At 40.9% G+C, this 26,511-nt stretch overlaps 1 protein-coding gene across 1 annotated transcript in view; it reads left to right on the top strand.

The window, feature by feature from the left end:
- IGSF3 (immunoglobulin superfamily member 3) overlaps positions 1-26,511 on the top strand; it is a 203,447-nt gene that overhangs the window by 141,138 nt on the left and 35,798 nt on the right. The window contains exon 8 of the mRNA XM_053705755.1: positions 18,739-19,140. Coding sequence (XP_053561730.1) covers positions 18,739-19,140 — 402 coding nt within the window. The remainder of the gene's footprint in view (positions 1-18,738; positions 19,141-26,511) is intronic.

Genomic DNA, 26,511 nt, shown 5'->3' with positions numbered 1-26,511 from the left:
TCTCATACACACATACAGCAATACTAATGTACAGTCTGGTGATGGGCAGTGCCAGCGTCCTCTCATACACACATACAGCAATACTAATGTACAGCCTGGTGATGGGCAGTGCCAACCTCCTCTCATACACACATACAGCAATACTAATGTACAGTCTGGTGATGGGCAGTGCCAGCCTCCTCTCATACACACATACAGCAATACTAATGTACAGCCTGGTGATGGGCAGTGCCAGCCTCCTCTCATACACACATACAGCAATACTAATGTACAGTCTGGTGATAGCAGTGCCAGACTCCTCTCATACACACATACAGCAATACTAATGTACAGTCTGGTGATGGGCAGTGCCAGCCTCCTCTCATACACACATACAGCAATACTAATGTACAGTCTGGTGATGGGCAGTGCCAGCCTCCTCTCATACACACATACAGCAATACTAATGTACAGTCTGGTGATAGCAGTGCCAGACTCCTCTCATACACACATACAGCAATACTAATGTACAGTCTGGTGATGGGCAGTGCCAGCTTTCTCTCATACACACATACAGCAATACTAATGTACAGTCTGGTGATGGGCAGTGCCAGCCTCCTCTCATACACACATACAGCAATACTAATGTACAGTCTGGTGATGGGCAGTGCCAACCTCCTCTCATACACACATACAGCAATACTAATGTACAGTCTGGTGATGGGCAGTGCCAACCTCCTCTCATACACACATACAGCAATACTAATGTACAGTCTGGTGATGGGCAGTGCCAGCCTCCTCTCATACACACATACAGCAATACTAATGTACAGCCTGGTGATGGGCAGTGCCAGCGTCCTCTCATACACACATACAGCAATACTAATGTACAGTCTGGTGATGGGCAGTGCCAACCTCCTCTCATACACACATACAGCAATACTAATGTACAGCCTGGTGATGGGCAGTGCCAGCCTCCCCGTATACACACATACAGCAATACTAATGTACAGTCTGGTGATGGGCAGTGCCAACCTCCTCTCATACACACATACAGCAATACTAATGTACAGTCTGGTGATGGGCAGTGCCAACCTCCTCTCATACACACATACAGCAATACTAATGTACAGTCTGGTGATGGGCAGTGCCAACCTCCTCTCATACACACATACAGCAATACTAATGTACAGTCTGGTGATGGGCAGTGCCAGCCTCCTCTCATACACACATACAGCAATACTAATGTACAGCCTGGTGATGGGCAGTGCCAGCGTCCTCTCATACACACATACAGCAATACTAATGTACAGTCTGGTGATGGGCAGTGCCAACCTCCTCTCATACACACATACAGCAATACTAATGTACAGCCTGGTGATGGGCAGTGCCAGCGTCCTCTCATACACACATACAGCAATACTAATGTACAGCCTGGTGATGGGCAGTGCCAGCCTCCTCTCATACACACATACAGCAATACTAATGTACAGCCTGGTGATGGGCAGTGCCAGCCTCCTCTCATACACACATACAGCAATACTAATGTACAGCCTGGTGATGGGCAGTGCCAGCCTCCCCGTATACACACATACAGCAATACTAATGTACAGTCTGGTGATGGGCAGTGCCAACCTCCTCTCATACACACATACAGCAATACTAATGTACAGTCTGGTGATGGGCAGTGCCAACCTCCTCTCATACACACATACAGCAATACTAATGTACAGTCTGGTGATGGGCAGTGCCAACCTCCTCTCATACACACATACAGCAATACTAATGTACAGTCTGGTGATGGGCAGTGCCAGCCTCCTCTCATACACACATACAGCAATACTAATGTACAGCCTGGTGATGGGCAGTGCCAGCGTCCTCTCATACACACATACAGCAATACTAATGTACAGTCTGGTGATGGGCAGTGCCAACCTCCTCTCATACACACATACAGCAATACTAATGTACAGCCTGGTGATGGGCAGTGCCAGCGTCCTCTCATACACACATACAGCAATACTAATGTACAGCCTGGTGATGGGCAGTGCCAGCCTCCTCTCATACACACATACAGCAATACTAATGTACAGCCTGGTGATGGGCAGTGCCAGCCTCCCCGTATACACACATACAGCAATACTAATGTACAGTCTGGTGATGGGCAGTGCCAACCTCCTCTCATACACACATACAGCAATACTAATGTACAGCCTGGTGATGGGCAGTGCCAACCTCCTCTCATACACACATACAGCAATACTAATGTACAGTCTGGTGATGGGCAGTGCCAGCGTCCTCTCATACACACATACAGCAATACTAATGTACAGTCTGGTGATGGGCAGTGCCAGCCTCCTCTCATACACACATACAGCAATACTAATGTACAGCCTGGTGATGGGCAGTGCCAGCGTCCTCTCATACACACATACAGCAATACTAATGTACACTCTGGTGATGGGCAGTGCCAGCCTCCTCTCATACACACATACAGCAATACTAATGTACAGTCTGGTGATGGGCAGTGCCAACCTCCTCTTTTAGGCTTGCTGTATTCATTCTCTGTTAAAGTAACATTGTCTGTTTAAGTATAATAGCTAACCAAGCTATTTTCTAAATTATTTGCTTTGCAAGGGTTGCATTTTTATTTTAAAAAAAGGAAATAACTAAATAACTTTATTTCTAGCATTCCATTTTTTTTTTTTTTTCTGTCTGTGTGGGTAATTAGGGGTGGGATTATTTTCACCTGTTTGGGCCTTGGAAGCCTATAAATTTAGCACATTTACTCTGTGAGCTTGCTCTTTTAGGCTTGCTGTATTGATTCTCTGTTAAAGTAACATTGTCTGTTTAAGTATAATAGCTAACCAAGGTAGTTAGGCAAACAAGGTTTTGGGGTAACCAAGGGGAAATATATTTATTTTATACTTTTAAGTTAAACCTTTTATTAAGAATGTGTGAGAATCTCATTCAGTGTACAGCTTGCCACATGTTTGCATCACTGGAGCAGCCGCTTCTGGGATTATATGTTTGTGGCAAGTGCGAGCATATTGTCTCTTTAGAAACTCGTATTGGGGATCTGGAGGAACGAATTGCAACACTACATGAAATTCAGACACTTGAAAGGGAAATGGATAGGACTGAGCTGGTTGTTAATGGTTCCAGCAGTGGGAATGGGGAGGATTCAGATGAGGAGACTCCAGGATGTAGCTGGGTCACAGTTAGAGGGCGAAGTAAGCGGAAGAGACAGGCCAGTTCTGAGCTGGTACACCCCAATAGATTTGCAAGATTAAGTGAAGATGTTGGGGATATCAGTTCAGGGGTGGCAGTGTCAGAGAGGGCCGTGTTGCCTAGTATAGTGAACAGTCCTTTAGCTGTGGAAGAGGAGCATACTATGGTGGGCAGTCCTTCTGTCATGGAAGAGGGGCATACAAGTCAGGGCCAGAGGCAGATGTTGGTGGTAGGAGACTCTATTATAAGGAAGGTTGATAGGGTAATTTGTCATCCAGACCCTTTACATAGAACAGTTTGCTGTCTTCCAGGGGCTCGTGTTAGGCATATTGTGGAGCGTATTGATAGATTGTTAGAGGGATGCGGGTCTGATCCTGCAGTCATGGTGCATATTGGTACTAATGAAGAAATCAGTGGGAGATGGAGAGTCCTAAAAAATGACTTCAGGGAGTTAGGTAGCAAGCTTAAAGCAAGGACATCCAAAGTAATATTTTCTGAGATATTACCAGTGCCGTGTGTTAACTCAGTAAGGCAGAAGGAGCTAAGGTCTGTTAATTCATGGCTAAAAACATGGTGTAAAAATGAGGGGTTTGACTTTTTAGAACACTGGGCTGATTTTTCACTAGGGTACAAATTGTACAGTAAGGATGGATTGCACCTGAATGACATGGGTGCTGGTGTGTTGGGGGAAAGGATGGTAGCACGTTTAGAGAACCTTTTAAACTAGGCAAAGGGGGGGAGGGTCAATTAGAACAAAATAGAACAGAGAGATCAGTGTCTGAATATGTCACTCCATTAATATCTCAAGGAAGGGATGACTTAAGAAATGTCACATTAGAAAGTATAGAGGAAAGTACACCAAGTAGCAGCAGAAAGCACATGAAAATTAAATGTATGACAACAAATGCAAGAAGCATGACAGGTAAAATGGGGGAGCTGACGCTCTTAGTTGCAGAAGAGGACTATGATGTTATCAGTATAACTGAAACTTGGTGGGATGATTCACATGACTGGGCAGTTAACTTAGAGGGGTATACATTATTTAGGAGGGACAGGAATAATAAAAGGGGTGGAGGAATCTGCATGTATATTAAATCTAACCTTAAACCTACAATAAGGGAAGATATTTATGATACAAGTGACAATGTAGAGACCCTGTGGGTTGAAATAAAGAGTGGGGGGAAAAATCCTAAAAAAATATTACTAGGAACATGCTACAAGCCTCCCAACATTAGTGACCCAGAGGAAACTCAACTACTTATACAAATAGGTAAGGCTGCTAATAACAGTGCTGTAATTATGGGAGATTTTAACTACCCTGATATAAACTGGGCCAATGAAACTAGTAATTCAGCTAAGGGGGATAGATTTTTAAATGTTCTCAGGGATAACTTCTTGTCACAATTAATAGAGGAGCCAACTAGGAGTAAAGCTATATTGGATTTAGTGCTATCAAACAATACAGATATAATATCAAACATAGAAGTTAAAGAACATTTGGGTAACAGTGATCATAACATGGTCACATTTGAAATCTCTTTTCATATGCAGTGTTTTAAAGGCTTAACTAAGACTTTTAATTTCAAGAAAGCAAAATTCAACGATTTAAGGAAATCATTAAATAATATAAATTGGGACAATGTATTTTCTAATAAAAATACAGAGGATAAATGGATAATATTTAAAAATTTGTTAAATAAATATACATATCAATACATACCATATGGTTATAAAAATAAAAATAAAAAAAATAAGCCGTTATGGCTAAATAAAAATGTGTTAAAAGAAATTAGGAAAAAACGTAGGGCATTTAAATTATTAAAAGAAAATAGTACAGACTCAGCATACAATATTTATAAGGAATGTAACAAAGCATGCAAAAATGCAATCAAATTAGCCAAAATTGAAAATGAAAAATTAATTGCCAAGGATTCTAAGTCTAACCCTAAAAGGTTCTTTAAGTACATAAATAGCAAAAAATCTAAGAAGGATAATATAGGTACATTAAAATGTGTGGAGGGTAGCATGATAAATAATGACAGGGAGAAGGCTGAGGTACTAAACCAGTTTTTTTCTTCAGTATACACAAGAGAGGAACCATTGAATGATACTTTGGAACATAATAGAACATGCCAGTCCATACCACTAACTGGGTTTTGTTTAGAGGATATCAGGAAAAAAATGGAAAATATTAAGGTAAATAAAACTCCAGGCCCAGATGGAATACACCCAAGGGTGTTAAGTGAACTTAGCACTGTTATAGACAAACCTTTACTCTTAATTTTTCAAGACTCATTATCCTCAGGCATGGTACCCCAGGATTGGCGTAAAGCTGATGTGGTGCCACTCTTCAAAAAGGGAAGCAGGGATGATCCAGGAAGCTATAGACCAGTTAGTCTGACATCAATAGTGGGGAAGATATTTGAAGGGATTATAAGGGATTATATTGATGAGCATATTCGTGTAAACAAGATTATGAGTTCTAATCAGCATGGCTTTAGGAGAAATAGATCATGTCAAACTAATCTAATTAGATTCTACGAGGAAGTAAGTAAAAATATAGATAAAGGGGAATCAGTTGATGTGATATACTTAGATTTTGCAAAGGCATTCGATACAGTGCCACATGAGAGATTAATGCACAAAATTAAGGGACTGGGAATAGCTGAAAATGTTAGCTCATGGATAAATAACTGGATAAAAGATAGGGAGCAACGAGTAGCAGTAAATGGATCATACTCAGATTGGACAAAGGTAATCAGTGGCGTCCCCCAGGGATCAGTACTGGGCCCTGTTCTTTTTAATATTTTTATAAATGACTTGGAGCAAGGATTAAATAGCGACATCTCTATTTTTGCAGATGATACTAAGTTAAGTAAGGTCATTAGGTCAGAGCAGGATGAACTCTCTTTGCAAAGGGATTTGCGAAAATTAGAACTATGGGCAAGTGAATGGAAAATGAGATTTAATACGGAAAAATGTAAGGTTCTACATTTTGGAAGTAAAAATAAGCAGGCTATGTATTTTTTAAATGGGACAAGACTTAGCCAAACACAGGAGGAAAGGGATTTGGGAGTAGTAATAGATAACAAGCTAAAAATGAGTGCACAATGCAGGGCAGCGGCTTCAAAGGCTAATAAGATACTAGCATGTATTAAAAGAGGCATTGATTCAAGGGAGGAAAGCATAATTCTGTCATTATATAAAGCCCTGGTAAGACCTCACCTTGAGTTTGGAGTGCAGTTCTGGGGACCGATTGCTAAAAAAGATATTGCAGAACTAGAAAAAGTTCAGAGAAGGGCCACAAAGCTAATAAGGGGATTGGAGAAATTAACCTATGAGGAGAGGCTAGCCAAACTGGGTCTGTTCTCTTTAGAAAAAAGGCGCTTGAGAGGTGACATGATTACTTTATATAAATATATTCAAGGCCCATATACAGAGATGGCAGAAGCTCTTTTTATTCCAAGAAAATTGGTTCTGACAAGAGGTCATAATTTAAGGTTGGAGGAAAGGAGATTTAATCTCCTGCAACGGAAACGTTTTTTCACTGTAAGAGCAATAAAATTGTGGAACTCATTACCAAAGGAGGTAGTGAATGCCAATACCATAGATACATTTAAAAATAGTCTGGATAAATTTCTGTATATAAACAAAATTCATGGATATGATTGCTAGTATTAAATGGGTCACATTTTAATGGGGTTATTTAAGCTTAACTGGAGCTTTTTGTAAGTATTTTAGATTTGTATAGGTTGAACTCGATGGACTTCAGTCTTTTTTCAACCTTATCTACTATGTTACTATGTTACTATGTTACACATACAGCAATACTAATGTACAGTCTGGTGATGGGCAGTGCCAACCTCCTCTCATACACACATACAGCAATACTAATGTACAGCCTGGTGATGGGCAGTGCCAACCTCCTCTCATACACACATACAGCAATACTAATGTACAGTCTGGTGAGTGTTAACATTATTAATATTCTTCCTGTAAATCTCTGCCCTTTCGCTAGTATATTTTCTTTCCCCTCTTTTTCTGTCTCTTCCTCCTTGTGTTTCCTACCCTCTCTCCGCCTCTATCCCTCACTCTCTGATTCTGTCTCTCTATTTCATATATTTTCTTCCCTCCCTTTCATTTTCTTTTTCCCTTGGCTTCCTGAGCTCATAAACTCTGGGTTATTAGCATCTCCTTGCTTTCCTCTGTGCAGCATTGCTCTCACATTGCAAAGTGCCGCTTTAAGCCCAGAAGTGCCATTTGTGTTTATTAGAAGTGTATATCGCTCAGCACCAGCGGCCAGAGATCCCCTAGATGGGGAGGGGGTACAGAAGTAATTGCTAAATTCTTCAATCTCTTTATTACATGTTCTAGCTGTAGTCAGTTCATGCAGTCTGGTAGGACGCTCAGGAGTCACAGTAACACGCTGTCTGGGCCCAGCTACTGCTCCTGTGAAATGGATATTTCCTGCTCTTTAAAACAAAAGAGGTGTCAGATGTGCCATATAGCTATCATTTCTTTCAGTCCTAATGAATAGGGCGCATTGAAGAATGTTCATCTGTACAAAATACAGGTTTTACTCCTAGCTAGAGGGTTTTCTGCTTCAGTTTGGAAGAATATTTGATGCACAATGTTAGGAATATGTTTTTGGAACAATGTGGGGAGCAGTTTATTTTTGAGATGTGGTTATGATTTTAGTAAAATCTGTTTGTCTGATCCAGAAGATGAAGCAGATTTTTAGGAGGAAGATGATCTGATTTAGGACAGCAGAAATGTTTAACAGATGAAGTTAAAGATGAACATATCACTGCTTTATGTAGATTTTAGTACCCAGGAGTCCTCTGGAGAGGCAGCTGCAGCAGGTCACCAAGTTTAAGGGCAGCTTTTGTGGTGTGGGGGAGTAGGTATTGTTTGGAAGCATGGTTTAGAGCAGTGATTTTTAACCTTTTTTTTTGCCGTGGCACACTTTTTTACTTTAAAAAATCCTGTGGCACACCACCATCCCAAAATTAAAAAAAAAAAATCACACGTTGTAGCCTAATACAGCATATATATACACATACACACAAACACACACATACTGTATGTATTGTGCTGTTATACCATGCCTCCTACAAACTACCCCTGTACTGGGAGTAAAAAACAAGCAATGTGTAAAAAATATGTCACACTGTTGTCAGTCAGCCGCGGCACACCTGAGGATCTCTCACGGCACACTGGTTGAAAAACACTGGTTTAGAGAAATGGAGTTGGTTGGATCCAGTATATCAAGATGAAGAGAGTCTGATCTTGGTGAGAGTCTGTTTTTAGAGGCAGGCGAGGAGAGTAAATTTCAGTTGGGGAGCAGATATGGCAGAAGATGAGAGCAGAGCTAAACTGAACCCAAATTTTTTCTTTCGTGATTCAGATAGAACAGCAATTTTAAGCAACCTTCTAATTTACTCCTATTATCAAATTTTCTTCATTCTCTTGCTATCTGTATTTGAAAATAAAGGCATCTAAGGTTTTTTTTTTTTGGTTCAGACCTCTGGACAGCACTTTATTGGTGGATGAATTTATCCACCAATCATCAAGAACAACCCAGGTTGTTTACCAAAATGGGCCGGCATCTAAACTTACATTCTTGCATTTCAAATAAAGATACCAAGAGAATAAAGAAAATTTGATAATAGGAGTAAATTAAAAAGTTGCTTAAAATGTCATGCTCTATCTAAATCGCGAAAGAAAAAATTTGGGTTCAGTGTCCCTTTAAAGCAGGACATGTAAGATTTGATGAGTTGGATGTTGCAGGTCTTTTTAGGCAGATGAGTTTGTCCAATCTCAAAAGATTTAGAGCAAATTTCTATCTCATAGGGTTAGGGTCACCTGAGATGTGTGCTTCTCAACTTCTGGAAAGAAACCGCACACTGCGCTGTCTCTCGTATACACCATCCGCCCCATGACTTTATTATGTAGCCTGTGTCTGTTCAGACTTGTATGACTGCCTGTATCTAGTGTGTTTTTCATCTGCAGAAAGATGAAGGAGCCCATTTTGTTAAGATTATTTTGTGTGATCTTATTTATATCTCGGTCACCCTGCAGTGGGTGGTGTTTTGCTCTCCTAATCTGCATACAAGCCCAGAGCATGCTGGGACTTCCTCCATCCTCTGACACTATTTCTGCTCCCATCCCACGTTACACTCCCACATCTCTGTGCATACTGTTTCCATGACAACGTGGATCCCCTTGGCAGCAGTTGTTAAGGAGACAAGTTATGGAAGAGCTGTGGTGCCAATATCATACAGAAAAATAACACATGAAAAAGCTTAAAGCGAAATGTGAAGGGCACAAGGCTCGGGGACACTAGAAGGGGGAGCGTGCTGCTTGGGGACATTGGGGGGAAATGTGGTGTCTGCAGGCATCTGGTAGCAGTGTGCCCATGATCATTATGTAGGCTGGGACTGGCTTAGACTGTCCTGGTCAGTGTTTCAGAGAACATTCTGAGTAGTACTGAATGACAATGGATATACTGAAGTGAGGGGAAATATAGGAGTTGGGTTGGGGAAGGCATTAAGGGTGGTGGAGAGTAGCTGCATAAAAGGATAAGACTGTGTTGGTTGCAGCTGGAATTGGTGAGGTTGTTCAGGAAGTTGGTTGGGAGATTGGGACTGTGTTGGTGCTGGGGGCAAGGGCCAGGCCGTAGTGCTGCTGGCGAGGGCCAGAGCAAAGGTAGAGGGTGCCGCTAGCGAGGGCCTGACCACAGATAGAGGGTGCCGCTGGCGAGGGCCAGAGCACAGATAGAGGATGCCGCTGGCGAGGGCGAGAGCATAGATAGAGGGTGCCGCTGGTGAGGACCCAGAGCATAGATAGAGGGTGCCGCTGGCGAGGACCTAGAGCATAGATAGAGGGTGCCGCTGGCGAGGACCCAGAGCATAGATAGAGGGTGCCGCTGGCGAGGACCCAGAGCATAGATAGAGGGTGCCGCTGGCAAGGACCCAGAGCATAGATAGAGGGTGCCGCTGGCGAGGACCCAGAGCATAGATAGAGGGTGCCGCTGGCGAGGGCCCAGAGCATAGATAGAGGGTGCTGCTGGCGAGTGCCCAGAGCACAGATAGAGGGTGCCGCTGGCGAGTGCCCAGAACATAGATAGAGGGTGCCGCTGGCGAGGGCCCAGAGCATAGATAGAGGGTGCCGCTGGCGAGGGCCCAGAGCATAGATAGAGGGTGCCGCTGGCGAGGGCCAGAGCACAGGTAGAGGTTGTGCCTTACCCTGCATCACCTTGCAGAATTGTGTGTTCCTGTTTTGTGTGTGTTGTTCCCCCTGCAGCAATAATATTTAGGGTGTTCCTGTGCATTATGCTGTATTAAAATACCAATATAACCTAATTGTTCAGTGTCTTAATGTTATAGTGCTATAAAACAAATACTTGCACATCCATATTAAGTGCACTGATGGCAACAAAACATCATTTTGGAAAATTACAATACACAAAGCACGTATATATCACAAAGACTATATCCCTGACACCTGCATATGGACGTGACTATATCCCTGACACCTGCATATGGACGTGACTATATCCCTGACACCTGCATATGGATGTGACTATATCCCTGACACCTGCATATGGATGTGACTATATCCCTGACACCTGCATATGGTTGTGACTATATCCCTGACACCTGCATATGGTTGTGACTATATCCCTGACACCTGCATATGGATGTGACTATATCCCTGACACCTGCATATGGTTGTGACTATATCCCTGACACCTGCATATGGATGTGACTATATCCCTGACACCTGCATATGGATGTGACTATATCCCTGACACTTGTATATGGATGTGACTATATCCCTGACACCTGTATATGGATGTGACTATATCCCTGACACCTGCATATGGACGTGACTATATCCCTGACACCTGCATATGGATGTGACTATATCCCTGACACCTGTATATGGATGTGACTATATCCCTGACACCTGCATATGGACGTGACTATATCCCTGACACTTGCATATGGACGTGACTATATCCCTGACACCTGCATATGGATGTGACTATATCCCTGACACTTGCATATGGACCTGACTATATCCCTGACACCTGCATATGGATGTGACTATATCCCTGACACTTGCATATGGACCTGACTATATCCCTGACACCTGCATATGGATGTGACTATATCCCTGACACCTGCATATGGATGTGACTATATCCCTGACACCTGCATATGGATGTGACTATATCCCTGACACCTGCATATGGATGTGACTATATCCCTGACACCTGCATATGGATGTGACTATATCCCTGACACCTGCATATGGACGTGACTATATCCCTGACACCTGCATATGGATGTGACTATATCCCTGACACCTGCATATGGATGTGACTATATCCCTGACACCTGTATATGGATGTGACTATATCCCTGACACCTGCATATGGATGTGACTATATCCCTGACACCTGCATATGGATGTGACTATATCCCTGACACCTGCATATGGACGTTACTATATCCCTGACACCTGCATATGGATGTGACTATATCCCTGACACCTGTATATGGATGTGACTATATCCCTGACACCTGCATATGGATGTGACTATATCCCTGACACCTGCATATTGACGTGACTATATCCCTGACACCTGCATATGGATGTGACTATATCCCTGACACCTGCATATGGATGTGACTATATCCCTGACACTTGTATATGGATGTGACTATATCCCTGACACCTGCATATGGATGTGACTATATCCCTGACACCTGCATATGGATGTGACTATATCCCTGACACCTGTATATGGATGTGACTATGTCCCTGACACCTGCATATGGACGTGACTATATCCCTGACACCTGCATATGGACGTGACTATATCCCTGACACCTGCATATGGACGTGACTATATCCCTGACACCTGCATATGGACGTGACTATATCCCTGACACCTGCATATGGACGTGACTATATCCCTGACACCTGCATATGGACGTGACTATATCCCTGACACCTGTATATGGACGTGACTATATCCCTGACACCTGCATATGGATGTGACTATATCCCTGACACCTGCATATGGATGTGACTATATCCCTGACACTTGCATATGGATGTGACTATATCCCTGACACCTGTATATGGATGTGACTATATCCCTGACACCTGTATATGGATGTGACTATATCCCTGACACCTGTATATGGATGTGACTATATCCCTGACACCTGCATATGGATGTGACTATATCCCTGACACCTGCATATGGATGTGACTATATCCCTGACACCTGCATATGGATGTGACTATATCCCTGACACCTGCATATGGATGTGACTATATCCCTGACACCTGCATATGGATGTGACTATATCCCTGACACCTGCATATGGACGTGACTATATCCCTGACACCTGCATATGGACGTGACTATATCCCTGACACCTGTATATGGACGTGACTATATCCCTGACACCTGCATATGGACGTGACTATATCCCTGACACCTGCATATGGACGTGACTATATCCCTGACACCTGCATATGGACGTGACTATATCCCTGACACCTGCATATGGACGTGACTATATCCCTGACACCTGCATATGGACGTGACTATATCCCTGACACCTGCATATGGATGTGACTATATCCCTGACACCTGCATATGGATGTGACTATATCCCTGACACCTGCATATGGATGTGACTATATCCCTGACACCTGCATATGGATGTGACTATATCCCTGACACCTGCATATGGATGTGACTATATCCCTGACACCTGCATATGGATGTGAATATATCCCTGACACCTGCATATGGACGTGACTATATCCCTGACACTTGCATATGGACGTGACTATATCCCTGACACCTGTATATGGACGTGACTATATCCCTGACACTTGCATATGGATGTGACTATATCCCTGACACCTGTATATGGATGTGACTATATCCCTGACACTTGCATATGGACGTGACTATATCCCTGACACCTGTATATGGATGTGACTATATCCCTGACACCTGCATATGGACGTTACTATATCCCTGACACCTGCATATGGATGTGACTATATCCCTGACACCTGTATATGGATGTGACTATATCCCTGACACCTGCATATGGATGTGACTATATCCCTGACACCTGCATATTGACGTGACTATATCCCTGACACCTGCATATGGATGTGACTATATCCCTGACACTTGTATATGGATGTGACTATATCCCTGACACCTGCATATGGATGTGACTATATCCCTGACACCTGCATATGGATGTGACTATATCCCTGACACCTGCATATGGATGTGACTATATCCCTGACACTTGCATATGGATGTGACTATATCCCTGACACCTGCATATGGATGTGACTATATCCCTGACACCTGCATATGGACGTGACTATATCCCTGACACCTGCATATGGATGTGACTATATCCCTGACACCTGCATATGGATGTGACTATATCCCTGACACCTGCATATGGACGTGACTATATCCCTGACACCTGCATATGGATGTGACTATATCCCTGACACCTGCATATGGACGTGACTATATCCCTGACACCTGCATATGGACGTGACTATATCCCTGACACCTGCATATAGATGTGACTATATCCCTGACACCTGCATATGGATGTGACTATATCCCTGACACCTGCATATGGATGTGACTATATCCCTGACACCTGCATATAGATGTGACTATATCCCTGACACCTGCATATAGATGTGACTATATCCCTGACACCTGCATATGGATGTGACTATATCCCTGACACCTGCATATGGATGTGACTATATCCCTGACACTTGCATATGGATGTGACTATATCCCTGACACCTGCATATGGATGTGACTATATCCCTGACACCTGTATATGGATGTGACTATATACCTGACACCTGCATATGGATGTGACTATATCCCTGACACCTGCATATGGATGTGACTGTATCCCTGACTCCTGCATATGGATGTGACTATATCCCTGACTCCTGCATATAGACGTGACTATATCCCTGACACCTGCATATAGACGTGACTATATCCCTGACACCTGTATATGGATGTGACTATATCCCTGACACCTGTATATGGATGTGACTATATCCCTGACACCTGCATATGGACGTGACTATATCCCTGACACCTGCATATAGACGTGACTATATCCCTGACACCTGTATATGGATGTGACTATATCCCTGACACCTGCATATGGACGTGACTATATCCCTGACACCTGTATATGGATGTGACTATATCCCTGACACCTGCATATGGATGTGACTATATCCCTGACACCTGCATATGGATGTGACTATATCCCTGACACCTGCATATGGATGTGACTATATCCCTTACACCTGCATATGGATGTGACTATATCCCTGACACCTGCATATGGATGTGACTATATCTCTGATACCTGCATATGGATGTGACTATATCCCTGACACCTGCATATGGATGTGACTATATCCCTGACACCTGTATATGGATGTGACTATATCCCTGACACCTGCATATGGATGTGACTATATCCCTGACACTTGCATATGGACGTGACTATATCCCTGACACCTGCATATGGATGTGACTATATCCCTGACACCTGCATATGGACGTGACTATATCCCTGACACCTGTATATGGATGTGACTATATCCCTGACACCTGCATATGGACGTGACTATATCCCTGACACCTGTATATGGACGTGACTATATCCCTGACACCTGCATATGGATGTGACTATATCCCTGACACCTGCATATGGATGTGACTATATCCCTGACACCTGCATATGGACGTGACTATATCCCTAACACCTGCATATGGACGTGACTATATCCCTGACACCTGTATATGGACGTGATTATATCCCTGACACCTGCATATGGACGTGACTATATCCCTGACACTTGCATATGGACGTGACTATATCCCTGACACCTGCATATGGACGTGACTATATCCCTGACACCTGTATATGGACGTGACTATATCCCTGACACCTGCATATGGACGTGACTATATCCCTGACACCTGTATATGGACGTGACTATATCCCTGACACCTGCATATGGATGTGACTATATCCCTGACACCTGCATATGGATGTGACTATATCCCTGACACCTGCATATGGATGTGATTATATCCCTGACACCTGCATATGGACGTGACTATATCCCTGACACCTGCATATGGACGTGACTATATCCCTGACACCTGTATATGGATGTGATTATATCCCTGACACCTGCATATGGACGTGACTATATCCCTGACACCTGCATGTGGATGTGACTATATCCCTGACACTTGCATATGGATGTGACTATATCCCTGACACTTGCATATGGATGTGACTATATCCCTGACACCTGTATATGGATGTGACTATATCCCTGACACCTGTATATGGATGTGACTATATCCCTGACACTTGCATATGGATGTGACTATATCCCTGACACCTGTATATGGATGTGACTATATCCCTGACACCTGTATATGGATGTGACTATATCCCTGACACCTGTATATGGATGTGACTATATCCCTGACACCTGCATATGGACATGACTATATCCCTGACACCTGCATATGGACGTGACTATATCCCTGACACCTGCATATGGACGTGACTATATCCCTGACACCTGTATATGGACGTGACTATATCCCTGACACCTGCATATGGATGTGACTATATCCCTGACACTTGCATATGGATGTGACTATATCCCTGACACCTGCATATGGACGTGACTATATCCCTGACACCTGTATATGGACGTGACTATATCCCTGACACTTGCATATGGATGTGACTATATCCCTGACACCTGCATATGGACGTGACTATATCCCTGACACCTGTATATGGATGTGACTATATCCCTGACACTTGCATATGGATGTGACTATATCCCTGACACTTGCATATGGATGTGACTATATCCCTGACACCTGCATATGGATGTGACTATATCCCTGACACCTGTATATGGATGTGACTATATCCCTGACACCTGCATATGGATGTGACTATATCCCTGACACCTGCATATGGACGTGACTATATCCCTGACACCTGTATATGGATGTGACTATATCCCTGACACCTGCATATAGACGTGACTATATCCCTGACACCTGCATATGGACGTGACTATATCCCTGACACCTGCATATGGACGTGACTATATCCCTGACACCTGCATATGGACGTGACTATATCCCTGACACCTGCATATAGACGTGACTATATCCCTGACACCTGCATATGGACGTGACTATATCCCTGACACCTGCATATGGACGTGACTATATCCCTGACACCTGCATATGGACGTGACTATATCCCTGACACCTGCATATGGACGTGACTATATCCCTGACACCTGCATATAGACGTGACTATATCCCTGACACCTGCATATGGACGTGACTATATCCCTGACACCTGCATATGGACGTGACTATATCCCTGACACCTGCATATGGATGTGACTATATCCCGGACACCTGCATATGGATGTGACTATATCCCTGACACCTGTATATGGATGTGACTATATCCCTGACACCTGTATATGGATGTGACTATATCCCTGACACCTGTATATGGATGTGACTATATCCCTGACACCTGCATATGGACGTGACTATATCCCTGACACCTGCATATGGACGTGACTATATCCCTGACACTTGCATATGGATGTGACTATATCCCTGACACCTGCATATGGATGTGATTATATCCCTGACAACTGTATATGGATGTGACTATATCCCTGACACCTGTATATGGATGTGACTATATCCCTGACACCTGTATATGGATGTGACTATATCCCTGACACCTGCATATGGATGTGACTATATCCCTGACACTTGCATATGGACGTGACTATATCCCTGACACCTGTATATGGACGTGACTATATCCCTGACACCTGCATATGGACGTGACTATATCCCTGACACCTGTATATGGATGTGACTATATCCCTGACACCTGTATATGGATGTGACTATATCCCTGACACCTGCATATAGATGTGACTATATCCCTGACACCTGCATATGGACGTGACTATATCCCTGACACTTGCATATGGATGTGACTATATCCCTGACACCTGCATATGGATGTGATTATATCCCTGACAACTGTATATGGATGTGACTATATCCCTGACACCTGTATATGGATGTGACTATATCCCTGACACCTGTATATGGATGTGACTATATCCCTTACACTTGTATATGGACGTGACTATATCCCTGACACCTGTATATGGATGTGACTATATCCCTGACACCTGCATATGGATGTGACTATATCCCTGACACTTGCATATGGATTTGACTATATCCCTGACACCTGTATATGGACGTGACTATATCCCTGACACCTGCATATGGATGTGACTATATCCCTGACACTTGCATATGGATGTGACTATATCCCTGACACCTGCATATGGACGTGACTATATCCCTGACATTTGCATATGGACGTGACTATATCCCTGACACTTGCACATCGACCTTAACAAACTGTATTTTTGTTATAAAGCCACAGCTGCTGTTCTAGGTAACAAAACATATATATATAGTGTTACGATCACCCCCAAGTAAGGAAGAAACAGACTCTTCACTCTCCGGTCTTTTGCATAAATTTTTAATCCTCACGAAAATGTATCACAGCATTCCCAAACGTTTCGACACCAATTGGTGTCTTTTTCAATGGGTGTTTGCCAAAATTCTTTGTCCCAAGAAAATCTTTTTTATATTAAAGGGACACTGAACCCAAATTTTTTCTTTCGTGATTCAGATAAAGCATGCATTTTTAAGCAACTTTCTAATTTACACCTATTATCAATTTTTTCTTCGTTCTCTTGCTTTCTTTATTTGAAAAAGGCATCTAAGCTACTTTTTTGGTTCAGACCATGGAAAGCACTTGTTTATTAGTGGGTGAATTTATCCACCAATCCGCAAGAACACAGTGTGTTCACCAAAAATGGGCCGGCATCTAAACTTACATTCTTGCATTTCAAATAAAGATACCAAGAGAATGAAGACAATTTGATAATAGGAGTCAATTAGAAAGTTGCTTAAAATTGCATGCTGTATATGAATCACAAAAGAAAAAAATTGGGTTCAGTGTCCCTTTAATATTTGTTAACTGGAGCACTCGCATGAATAGCGCATGAATTCGCATGGTAGCTGAATATAAAAAAAATGAGTAATTTTCCTATTTTTTTATTTATTATAAATAATATGCTTGTCTGATACAATGCAGTGCTGCACACATAAAGTAATATGGTTGTGTGGTCATGCTGTATCTAGCGCTGTATGAATATGCACTACTAGGTGTCCTGTGTAGTATAAGGTTTTGTGTTTGTTCCTATAGACTATCCTGAACTCTATAATTAAGTTATGTGCTTGTTCTCACACAGTGTCCCGGCTCCAGGTCAGTAAAGTGATGCGCTCTATAAGCGTCTTGGAAGGCTCCTCGGTTACTCTCACGTGTTCTGTGCGCTCTCAGACGACCTCAGACTCTCGTTTCATGATTCTTTGGTTCGCACACCAGCCTGCCAGTGCTGATGGCAAGTTGATTGTTCGCAGCGGATCTGGGACGGAGTATGGAACTTATGCTGAGGAGGCTGCCATGCGTGGTCGTTTGCAACTTGAGTTGACCTCACCTGGACAGTACACTCTGACTCTACAGGGAGCACGACACAATGACAGTGGCAGCTACTACTGTCACGTGCAGGAATGGGTGATGGATCCTAACCAGGCCTGGTACCGACTAGCAGAAGAGGCTTCCGGGATGACCGAGGTCATTGTCAGGCGCCCAGGTAAGCAGGAAAAACCAGTATGATCATCAGGGTAAAGCACTAGGGCTTCAGAAAATGTCAGAGCTTTTGGAAAGACAGCATAGCATGTGGGGGAGTTTAGATTGCAGTTCTCTTGCTTACCATGTTTGTCATTTTTTAATACCCTATACCTATTAAAGATATGTTACTCATATCTCCGTACAAGATATATGTATGAAAAGCATTCTAAAAAATTAACAATGTTCAGGTTTTGCTATTTTAGAGCAGAGCGTGAATAGCCTTTGAAATTAGCTTGTGCACAGATCTAAGCATCTAAGATCTAATGTATGTTAAAGGGACATAAAACCCAATATTTTTCTTTCACAATTTAGACAGAATATACAATTTTGTTAACTTTTCCAATTTACTAATATCAAAATGTATTTGATTTCTTGTTATCCTTTGTTGAAAATCAGGAAGGTAAGTTTAGGAGTGTGCACGTGTCTAGCACTATATGGCAGCAGTTTTGCTACAGTGTTATACATTAGCAAGAGCACTAGATAACAGCACTATTACCTGTCATGTAGTGCTACAGATGCTACCTAGGTATCTCTGTAACACACAATATTATACATTAGCAAGAGCACTAGATAACAGCACTATTACCTGTCATGTAGTGCTACAGATGCTACCTAGGTATCTCTATAACACACAATATTATACATTACCAAGAGCACTAGATAACAGCACTATTACCTGTCATGTAGTGCTACAGATACTACCTAGGTATCTCTATAACACAATATTATACATTAGCAAGAGCACTAGATAACAGCACTATTACCTGACATGTAGTGCTACAGATACCACCTAGGTATCTCTATAACACATAATAATATACATTAGCAAGAGCACTAGATAACAGCACTATTACCTGTCATGTAGTGCTACAGATACTACCTAGGTATCTCTATAACACACAATATTATACATTAGCAAGAGCACTAGATAACAGCACTATTACCTGTCATGTAGTGCTACAGATACTACCTAGGTATCTCTATAACACATATTATACATTAGCAAGAGCACTAGATAACAGCACTATTACCTGTCATGTAGTGTTACAGATGCTACCTAGGTATCTCTATAACACACAATATTATACATTAGCAAGAGCACTAGATAACAGCACTATTACCTGTCATGTAGTGCTACAGATACTACCTAGGTATCTCTATAACACAATATTATACATTAGCAAGAGCACTAGATAACAGCACTATTACCTGTCATGTAGTGCTACAGATACTACCTAGGTATCTCTATAACACAATATTATACATTAGCAAGAGCACTAGATAACAGCACTATTACCTGTCATGTAGTGCTACACATACTAACTAGGTATCTCTATAACACACAATATTATACATTAGCAAGAGCACTAGATAACAGCACTATTACCTGACATGTAGTGCTACAGATACTACCTAGGTATCTCTATAACACACAATATTATATATTAGCAAGAGCACTAGATAACAGCACTATTACCTGTCATGTAGTGCTACAGATACTACCTAGGTATCTCTATAACATAATATTATACATTAGCAAGAGCACTAGATAACAGCACTATTACCTGTCATGTAGTGCTACAGATACTACCTAGGTATCTCTATAACACACAATATTATACATTAGCAAGAGCACTAGATAACAGCACTATTACCTGTCATGTAGTGCTACAGATGCTACCTAGGTATCTCTATAACACAATATTATACATTAGCAAGAGCACTAGATAACATCACTATTACCTGTCATGTAGTGCTACAGATACTACCTTGGTATCTCTATAACACAATATTATACATTAGCAAGAGCACTAGATAACAGCACTATTACCTGTCATGTAGTGCTAGAGATACTACCTAGGTATCTCTATAACACACAATATTATACATTAGCAAGAGCACTAGATAACAGCACTATTACCTGTCATGTAGTGCTAGAGATACTACCTAGGTATCTCTATAACACATATTATACATTAGCAAGAGCACTAGATAACAGCACTATTACCTGACATGTAGTGCTACAGATACTACCTAGGTATCTCTATAACACACAATATTATATATTAGCAAGAGCACTAGATAACAGCACTATTACCTGTCATGTAGTGCTACAGATACTACCTAGGTATCTCTATAACATAATATTATACATTAGCAAGAGCACTAGATAACAGCACTATTACCTGTCATGTAGTGCTACAGATACTACCTAGGTATCTCTATAACACACAATATTATACATTAGCAAGAGCACTAGATAACAGCACTATTACCTGTCATGTAGTGCTACAGATACTACCTTGGTATCTCTATAACACAATATTATACATTAGCAAGAGCACTAGATAACATCACTATTACCTGTCATGTAGTGCTAGAGATACTACCTAGGTATCTCTATAACACACAATATTATACATTAGCAAGAGCACTAGATAACAGCACTATTACCTGTCATGTAGTGCTACAGATACTACCTAGGTATCTCTATAACACATAATATTATACATTAGCAAGAGCACTAGATAACAACACTATTACCTGACATGTAGTGCTACAGATGCTACCTAGGTATCTCTATAACACACAATATTATACATTAGCAAGAGCACTAGATAACAGCACTATTACCTGTCATGTAGTGCTACAGATACTACCTAGGTATCTCTATAACACACAATATTATACATTAGCAAGAGCACTAGATAACAGCACTATTACCTGTCATGTAGTGCTACAGATACTACCTAGGTATCTCTATTAAACACAATATTATACATTAGCAAGAGCACTAGATAACAGCACTATTACCTGTCATGTAGTGCTACAGATACTACCTAGGTATCTCTATAACACACAATATTATACATTAGCAAGAGCACTAGATAACAGCACTATTACCTGTCATGTACTGCTACAGATACTACCTAGGTATCTCTATAACACACAATATTATACATTAGCAGGAGCACTAGATAACAGCACTATTACTTGTCATGTAGTGCTACAGATACTACCTAGGTATCTCTATAACACACAATATTATACATTAGCAAGAACACTAGATAACAGCACTATTACCTGTCATGTAGTGCTACAGATACTACCTAGGTATCTCTATAAATCACAATATTATACATTAGCAAGAACACTAGATAACAGCACTATTACCTGTCATGTAGTGCTACAGATACTACCTAGGTATCTCTATAACACACAATATTATACATTAGCAAGAGCACTGGATAACAGCACTATTACCTGTCATGTAGTGCTACAGATACTACCTAGGTATCTCTATAACACACAATATTATACATTAGCAAGAGCACTGGATAACAGCACTATTTCCTGTCATGTAGTGCTACAGATACTACCTAGGTATCTCTATAACACAATATTATACATTAGCAAGAGCACTAGATAACAGCACTATTACCTGTCATGTAATGCTACAGATACTACCTAGGTATCTCTATAACACACAATATTATACATTAACAAGAGCACTGGATAACAGCACTATTTCCTGTCATGTAGTGCTACAGATACTACCTAGGTATCTCTATAACACATAATATTATACATTAGCAAGATCACTAGATAACAGCACTATTACCTGTCATGTAGTGCTACAGATACTACCTAGGTATCTCTATAACACACAATATTATACAATAGCAAGAGCACTAGATAACAGCACTATTACCTGTCATGTAGTGCTACAGATACTACCTAGGTATCTCTATAACACACAATATTATACATTAGCAAGAACACTAGATAACAGCACTATTACCTGTCATGTAGTGCTACAGATACTACCTAGGTATCTCTATAACACACAATATTATACATTAGCAAGAGCACTAGATAACAGCACTATTACCTGTCATGTAGTGCTACAGATACTACCTAGGTATCTCTATAACACACAATATTATACATTAGCAAGAGCACTGGATAACAGCACTATTTCCTGTCATGTAGTGCTACAGATACTACCTAGGTATCTCTATAACACAATATTATACATTAGCAAGAGCACTAGATAACAGCACTATTACCTGTCATGTAATGCTACAGATACTACCTAGGTATCTCTATAACACACAATATTATACATTAACAAGAGCACTGGATAACAGCACTATTTCCTGTCATGTAGTGCTACAGATACTACCTAGGTATCTCTATAACACACAATATTATACATTAGCAAGATCACTAGATAACAGCACTATTACCTGTCATGTAGTGCTACAGATACTACCTAGGTATCTCTATAACACACAATATTATACATTAGCAAGATCACTAGATAACAGCACTATTACCTGTCATGTAGTGCTACAGATACTACCTAGGTATCTCTATAACACACAATATTATACATTAGCAAGAGCACTGGATAACAGCACTATTACCTGTCATGTAATGCTACAGATACTACCTAGGTATCTCTGTAACACACAATATTATACATTAGCAAGAGCACTGGATAACAGCACTATTACCTGTCATGTATTACTATAGATACTACCTAGGTATCTCTATAACACAATATTATACATTAGCAAGAGCACTGGATAACAGCACTATTACCTGTCATGTATTACTATAGATACTACCTAGGTATCTCTATAACACAATATTATACATTAACAAGAGCACTAGATAACAGCACTATTACCTGTCATGTAGTGCTACAGATGCTACCTAGGTATCTCTATAACACATAATATTATACATTAGCAAGAACACTAGATAACAGCACTATTTCCTGTCATGTAGTGCTACAGATGCTACCTAGGTATCTCTATAACACACAATATTATACATTAGCAAGAGCACTAGATAACAGCACTATTACCTGTCATGTAGTGCTACAGATACTACCTAGGTATCTCTATAACACACAATATTATACATTAGCAAGAGCACTGGATAACAGCACTATTTCCTGTCATGTAGTGCTACAGATACTACCTAGGTATCTCTATAACACAATATTATACATTAGCAAGAGCACTAGATAACAGCACTATTACCTGTCATGTAATGCTACAGATACTACCTAGGTATCTCTATAACACACAATATTATACATTAGCAAGAGCACTGGATAACAGCACTATTTCCTGTCATGTAGTGCTACAGATACTACCTAGGTATCTCTATAACACACAATATTATACATTAGCAAGAGCACTAAATAACAGCACTATTACCTGTCATGTTTTGCTACAGATGGTACCTAGGTATCTCTATAACACACAATATTATACATTAGCAAGAGCACTAGATAACAGCACTATTACCTGTCATGTAGTGCTACAGATATACTACCTTGGTATCTCTATAACACATAATATTATACATTAGCAAGAGCACTAGATAACAGCACTATTACCTGTCATGTAGTGCTACAGATGCTACCTAGGTATCTCTATAACACACAATATTATACATTAGCAAGAGCACTAGATAACAGCACTATTACATGTCATGTAGTGCTACAGATACTACCTAGGTATCTCTATAACACACAATATTATACATTAGCAAGAGCACTAGATAACAGCACTATTACCTGTCATGTAGTGATACAGATACTACCTAGGTATCTCTATAACACATAATATTATACATTAGCAAGAGCACTGGATAACAGCACTATTACCTGTCATGTAGTGATACAGATACTACCTAGGTATCTCTATAACACACAATATTATACATTAGCAAGAGCACTAGATAACAGCACTATTACCTGTCATGTAGTGCTACAGATACTACCTAGGTATCTCTATAACACAATATTATACATTAACAAGAGCACTAGATAACAGCACTATTACCTGTCATGCATTGCTACAGATACTACCTAGGTATCTCTATAACACAATATTATACATTAGCAAGAGCACTAGACAACAGCACTATTACCTGTCATGTAGTGCTACAGATGCTACCTAGGTATCTCTATAACACATAATATTATACATTAGCAAGAGCACTAGATAACAGCACTATTGCCTGTCATGTAGTGCTACAGATACTACCTAGGTATCTCTATAACACACAATATTATACATTAGCAAGAGCACTAGATAGCAGCACTACATGACAGGTAATAGTGCTGCTATCTAGTGCTCTTGCTAATGTATAATATTGTGTGTTATAGAGATACCTAGGTAGCATCTGTAGCACTACATGACAGGTAATAGTGCTGTTATCTAGTGCTCTTGCTAATGTATAATATTGTGTGTTATAGAGATACCTAGGTAGTATCTGTAGCACTTCAGGACAGGTAATAGTGCTGCTGATACTACCTAGGTATCTCTATAACACACAATATTATACATTAGCAAGAGCACTGGATAACAGCACTATTACCTGTCATGTAGTGCTACAGATGGTACCTAGGTATCTCTGTAACACACAATATTATACATTAGCAAGAGCACTAGATAGCAGCACTATTACCTCTCATGTAGTGCTACAGATGCTACCTAGGTATCTCTATAACACAATGTTATACATTAGCAGGAGCACTAGATAACAGCACTATTACCTGTCATGTAGTGCTACAGATACTACCTAGGTATCTCTATAACACACAATATTATACATTAGCAAGAGCACTAGATAACAGCACTATTACCTGTCATGTAGTGCTACAGATACTACCTAGGTTTCTCTATAACACAATATTATATATTAGCAAGAGCACTAGATAACAGCACTATTACCTGTCATGTAGTGCTACAGATACTACCTAGGTATCTCTATAACACAATATTATACATTAGCAAGAGCACTAGATAACAGCACTATTACCTGTCATGTAGTGCTACAGATACTACCTAGGTATCTCTATAACACAATATTATACATTAGCAAGAGCACTAGATAATAGCACTATTACCTGTCCTGTAGTGCTACAGATACTACCTAGGTATCTCTATAACACAATATTATACATTAGCAAGAGCACTAGATGGCAGAACTATTACCTATCATGCTGTGCTCTAGATATGTGCAAGCTAGCTATTTCGATATCTGTACAACATAGAATAACATGAGAACAAATAGAAGTCAATTGGAAACTTTTTTAACCCCTTAATGTACCTTGTACGTCACTGTTCTTTCTATGGGGGGGACGTATTCAATAGCATGTTCTTGCCACCAGGAGGGAGGGAAGGTCTAATAGTGCGGTCTTGCAGCAAGGCGCATGCTATTATATCCAGACAAAGGGATATGAATACCACATTTTTTCTTCCATGATTCAGATAGAGCAGCAATTTTAAGCAAGTTTCTAATTTAC

This window comes from Bombina bombina, chromosome 3 (genome assembly GCF_027579735.1).
Source record: "Bombina bombina isolate aBomBom1 chromosome 3, aBomBom1.pri, whole genome shotgun sequence".
Classification (NCBI taxonomy): Eukaryota; Metazoa; Chordata; class Amphibia; order Anura; family Bombinatoridae; genus Bombina; species Bombina bombina.
This window is presented reverse-complemented; position numbering and strand designations above follow the sequence as displayed.